Here is a 6000-nt window from a genome sequence, read left to right as displayed (position 1 = left end):
GAGGGAGGGAGGGAGGGAGATATTAAAAATTTCAAAAAGTTAAGAACATGTTAATTTTACCAGAAGGTATATACTTCTTTAACTTGTACTGTTGTGTATGTTAAATAACTGCGCCCCATCTGCAGACTATACACACATCTAACACAGAGAAAAACTTAATTTGTTTTACGAATAACTCCAGCTCTTCAGCAAAAAAATCAGAATAATTCATTTTACAAGTTAATATAATAATATCCCTTCCAGCAGGACCTCAGACAAAAGTTTCTGTAACTTCCTCTAAAGGAGCTAGACAGAAAAGAATGAACCTGACTGTGAAAAGTTATAGTTCAACTATATTTTAAGTACAATTTGTTTCCTCCAAATCAGTAATACTGAATCAGTTAACGATTACTTCTCAACAGTATCTCAATGTCCTATTTAAAAGAAAAAAAAGTTTGACGAATTCCTTACTTCAGATCCTGTAGAAGGTCTTTTGCATTCAGCATGGTTATTAAAGAGGTGGTAGCTGCGGGAATTATGATAATGGGTGTGCGTGACCCTGTAAAAACAAAAATTTTAAAGACAGCAAATATTATTAAAAGGAATCATACTTACTCCACTGGAAATTAAGGGTTTACAAATTTATAATTTGTTCTTTTCAGCCTAAAAACTATTTTAAGCCAGCAATAACAATAAAAATATTTAACAATCACTGTTAAGTACTAATAGGAGTGGATACCAAGCACCTACATTTGACACAGATGCACAAGCACAACGCTGGCCCTGGTTCTAGTGTTTCCACATTTACTTTTCAAGGTAAGTTTAAAAACATTTGCTCAACCTCACCTTTCTTCTGATTTGGGGGAGGTCTTGCTTGAGAAACTATGAGGAGAAAAAGAAATCACAAGTGTTACAAAAACTGTATTTTTATTTTCAAACTTACAAAGATGCCTAAAAAGTATTTATATTCATATATGGTTATTTATAAAATAAAAAAAAACATCTCAAATAAATTTATCTGCTTCATAAAAATATTAAAATGCCTTAACAGTACTTAACCATCTTGTAGTCACAAGGAAAGTGGGTATATACATTGCCATGTACTATCTACGTTAACAGATGTCTAGGTCTGCAAAGAAAGAAATTTCATAGTACGCTGACTGCTCCTGCCACAAATGTAGAAATGGTACTCCGAGTGAGGCACTGCTGGCAGGAGCAGGAAGGGGCAGTAAGCTATTCTGGAGGAGGGAGCTATTCGGAGTTGGGATCTAAAGTAGTTCTTGTATCTTTTTTCTTAATTTTATTTTTAATTAGGAGAGGAAGAGTATTAAAAACAATGAGGCAAATATATCTAAAGGTCTATATTACTTGGAAATGACTTCGTAGTAATTCTGGCTGCATTAAACAAATAGTCATCTTTTTACTGTACATGTACCAGGCTTTATAATGCACAGAAATACCTGTTGACATAATGGCAGTAATAATTCATGATGAATATTTAAGAAAATGCTATTATGTTCAATTTTCAACACTTATCCATATAATAAAATTTTACCAAATTTTTCTGTGCCACATGCTATGTCTTAGTTTATTGAAATCACAAAATAAACAAAAATTTATAAGATTTAAAATTTTAATTTATTCTGCATGATGCTGTAATGGAGAATACAAAACAATACTGTAGGCACCTGTCAGCACAAACATTAAACACTAATGTATGTAAATTTCTAAAAAATGTAGGTGGTTGAGAGATCTTAGCACAGAAGGCAGAATGTGACAAGAGAATCTATGTGTACTGCAGCTGTATGAAACAAGCCCACTGAAAGGGATGCAGGGAATAACGTGCTGCCCTGAGTAAAACTGGAGATGAATGGAATCTGTAAGGCAAAAGATAAAGGAACAGTACCTAAGCACTGCAATCTAGCTGATACAGTTGTTTCACGTAGGAATATGGTTTAGCAATTGAGAAATCACTGTATATACAGAGTGATTAAACTAAAGATGTGATTGTTGGATGGTAGAGAAGAAACTTTAACTCAACTGTCAGTTCTTAGAAACAGACACCACCTTTAAAGGGAATCAGAAAACATTTTTGGAATGCATTCCATTTTAAAGGTAACAAACTGTTTCCTACTCTTCTATATAATAGTTATTCTGATAAAAGATTACAAAGTTCAGTAATATAACTGTTCCAGCTACACAAAGTTTATACATAAACATATTACTGTCTTCTCATTTTTCTTCTTACTGAAGGAAAAAAATACTTTCTTAAAATCATTTTTATAAATACAGGTCCCAAGTAAGTCTAGTTAGCTAGACAGTGTCTATAGTCTCAGTAAATATCTGTATTTGTTGAAGGACTGATGAACAGAAAACATGGATAAATAGGAAAGAGAAGTTGCTATATGAACGTGACTACAGGGAATGCCAAGAAATGACAGAAGGATGGAACAGAGTAAGGAAGGAAGGAATTCCATTGCCATTTCAGTCACCAGTTGTTCCTCTTTCTTCTTCTCCCTCCCTCTTTCCCTTCATTTTTATTAGGTGAAATAACAGATTCAAGAATTTAGGAATACATTTACTAAAATAAAGGCTCAGAAGGTTGAGAGTAAGACAAAGGCAAAGTATAAAAGCTCACACATACTAAAAGTCTAAAGGTTTAGTAAAAACTATAAAAGAGTATTAGTAAGTTCTCTATTACATAATGACGAAGGCAAGCTAGTAAGTCTGACTTAAAGAAGAGGTGAGAGGTGGGAGAATAATAATATAAGTCCATAAGGCAGAATGATCAATGGCAAGGGTCTTACTCAGCTTATTTAAAATCATATTCCCATTTGCCACTACCTAGGCCAGTGACTGCAAACCTTTTTAGAGCTTTCAATGATACAAGCAGCCCACTACAGCACAGGTGCCACGGGTTTGTCACCAAAGGTCTAGGCAAATTCTGGTATTGATTACCTTTGCTAAGCCTCAATTTCTTCAACTATAAAACAGGGGTAACCGTTTCTACATCTTGATATTGTTGTGAGAACTTAAAAAATAATAATGCATCCTTAGTCCTTAGCCAGTTCCTAGTAAGTATTTACTAAACCCTAAAACTACTGATACTAACTGCTGGTGCTTTTCCTCCACTACTTAGGAAATGCAATGATGGTTAATTCATGAACCAAGTAAAAATCATGAAGAAAAAATACTACTGTGCCTTTTGTTTGATTTCAAATGGTTATATTAAAAATTCCTTTAAGAATACCTATTCAGCGCTTGAAATATAGCTCAGTTGGTAGTATGCTTGTCTAGCATGCTTAAGGTCCTGCGTTTGCTCCCTAGCACAACATTTAAAAAAAAAAAAAATCAGAACCTATGTATGAGGTGCTTTACTATGTTATTAAATGGCAAATAAGGGGCTGGGGATTTAGCTCAGCGGCAAAAGCGCCTGCCTGGCAAGCGCAAGGTCGTGAGTTCGGTTCCCGGTACCGGAGAAAAAAAAACCAAAAAAAAAAAAGTAAAAATCTGGGCTGGGGATTTAGCTCAGCGGCAAAAGCGCTTGCCTGGCAAGTGCAAGGTCGTGAGTTCGGTTCCCGGTACCAGAGAAAAATTTTAAAAAAAAAAAAAAAAAAAAAAAATGGCAAATAAAACAGAAGTCTTGTCCTCCAAAAGTTTTCAGTGTAGTAGAGGAGCAAGATCATAATATACAAATATGAAAACAAAAGGAACATATTAAGGAAGAACAGCGGTATGTATGTACTGGCAGAAAAATATCTTTTAGAAAGAATGCTTACAAAAAGTCTCTCAAAGAAAGTGACATTTAAGCTGAAACTTGAAGGATGCAAAGGAGCCAACTTGTAAAGATTGAGTAGGCAATCGTCCATAGGAATGCTTGCAAATGCCACAGGCAGAAACTGCTACACTTAGCCAGACTGTCAACTGACTGGTTTAGAGTCTCCTACAGGGTTAGCAGGTGGCACACACATTTCTGGGTGTGTTTGGGTGGATCACGGAGAGGTGAGCTTGGGGTCTATATCTAGTCCCTTGCCCTTTCCTCTAGCAATGTTCCCTTGCTTTGCTTCCCAACTGCCATACCTTTTTGCAAGGAAGGCTCTACCCTGGAGCCAGCCAATCAGAGACTGAATCCCCTAAAGTCATGAGCCAAATTAAACTTTTCCTCCTTTAATTTGTCAGTGTTGGGTATCATGTCTTAGTGACTATAAAGCTAATGGAGAAAACTGATACCAGAGAAGTGGTGTTATCGTTGTGAGTGTACTTGAGCATGTAGTTTAGAAGCCTTTAGAACTGATTTACAGGAGGCAATAGAAAAAGTTTAGAGACACAGGTTAAAGAGGCCTTAGAATGATATAAGCAGACGCTGATAGGTTATTTTGGCCACAGCTCAGACCAAAATAGTGACAGGTATGTGGTCAGTAAAGAGCACGCAGGCTCAGATTTCAAGGTATCAAGGACTTTGGTGACAGGTGCACTAAAAGCCAAGTGTGTTACATTCTGGCAGAAAATTTATCTACATTTTACCCGTGTCCTGAGACATTTCAGAAGACTTAAATGAAAGGTAGTAGGCTAAATATTCTACTGGATGAAATTTCAAGGCAACCCAACATTAGGCTATGACATGGGTACTGCTGGGGGCTTTTGGACAGATTTAGAGTGAGAATTGGTGTCAAAAAAGCAGAGTAGAAAACTTCGAAAAATCTTAAATTTTAACCCAGGAGACACACCTAAATTAGGGACCAAGGAGGTATGACTGCCAAAGTGAGTAGAACCACTAAAAAGACATCAAGTACAGTACTTTAAACTGGGACATGAAAGATGTCTTCAGGGTATGTCAGGATTAGCAAGAACTCACCGCCTCACTGCAGGGTCAATGGTACAAAAATGTAGACATGTCATTTGGAAAGAGAGCCCCAGGACCCCTGCTTAAGAAGGGCTGCCTACAGAACTGGTTCCCCGGGATTCATTTCACTATGTTCAGCCACTCAGGAACTCAGAAGCTGCTGTAGCCATGGTCCACACAGGACCTGATTACTGTTCAAGCTGGCAGCAGACCTTGGTGTTGCCTATATTATGCTTCTTTTACCAGCATGCAGACTGAAAGAGTTGTGAGGCCAAGAAGACTTACACCCAGATTTGAAAGGAAGGGCTCAGAAGCCAGGCAAGAAGCCCCTGAGAGAACAATGCATGAAGCTGTAAGAACAAAGCCAATGGTTCAGTAGAGACTCCAGGAATTCAGGGATACCAGGCACATGAATGTCTGCTGAGGAAAGCTGTAGGCCCACAATAGAACCAGCATAAGAAAAAGGTTGTGTGGCCTGCAACCAGCAAGGCAACAAGGGTGGAGCTGCCCAAGCTCCCGGAACTCACATCTTATCACTGTGCCCCACATGCCAGACATGGAACTACATGACTTAAATGTCTATCCTGCCTTGTTCCTATTTTTTTCTATCCCCACATTATCTCCCTGTCAAATGGGAATATATACCCTGTCCCACTGTATTTTGAGCCAGGCATTGGTGGTGTAGTGGTGAGCATAGTTGCCTTTCCATTGTATTTTGGGATTATATAATCTGTATCCTTGGTTTTTACCAAAGATACAGCTGATAGTTTGTCTTGAGTCTCAGGAGAGACTTTGACTTTGACTTTTTAGCAATGCTGAGATTGTTGAGATTCTGGGGAATATACTCCTGTGTGTAGGTTGTGCATGGGATGTTGTACTATGTTGGGCAGAATTATGGCCTCAGAGAATATTTGAAGATTAGTATGGTTTAACAAGATATATTTGGGTATCAAGTTGGTAAGGGCTGGGATGCAGTAATTAAGAAGGACTGTCAACTTGATTGGCTTGGGAGCAGCCAAGGGGATTAGTAAAGCACATGGGCATACTCAGGTGGATCTCAGAGGCTTAAGCTTTGAGTCTATATGTGGTCCCTTACTGCTTTCTCTCTGGCATTATTCCCCTGCTCTGTTTCCCAGCTGTCATGAACTATGCAGCTTTTCTCTGCCACACCATTCCAC

The 6000-nt window shown here is 37.9% G+C and overlaps 1 protein-coding gene across 1 annotated transcript in view; it reads right to left on the bottom strand.

The window, feature by feature from the left end:
* Positions 1–6000, bottom strand: part of Cdc73 (cell division cycle 73) — a gene marked incomplete at its 5' end in the record, with an annotated part of 131894 nt that overhangs the window by 24359 nt on the left and 101535 nt on the right. The window contains 2 exon segments of the mRNA XM_013521863.1: positions 451–538; positions 826–861. Of these exon segments, the coding sequence (XP_013377317.1) occupies positions 451–538; positions 826–861 (124 nt within the window).

The sequence above is a fragment of the Chinchilla lanigera genome, unplaced genomic scaffold (genome assembly GCF_000276665.1).
Source record: "Chinchilla lanigera isolate Chin_1 unplaced genomic scaffold, ChiLan1.0 scaffold00005, whole genome shotgun sequence".
Taxonomy (NCBI): domain Eukaryota; kingdom Metazoa; phylum Chordata; class Mammalia; order Rodentia; family Chinchillidae; genus Chinchilla; species Chinchilla lanigera.
The sequence above is the reverse complement of the archived record's forward strand: the minus strand, read 5'-3'. Positions and strand labels throughout refer to the sequence as shown.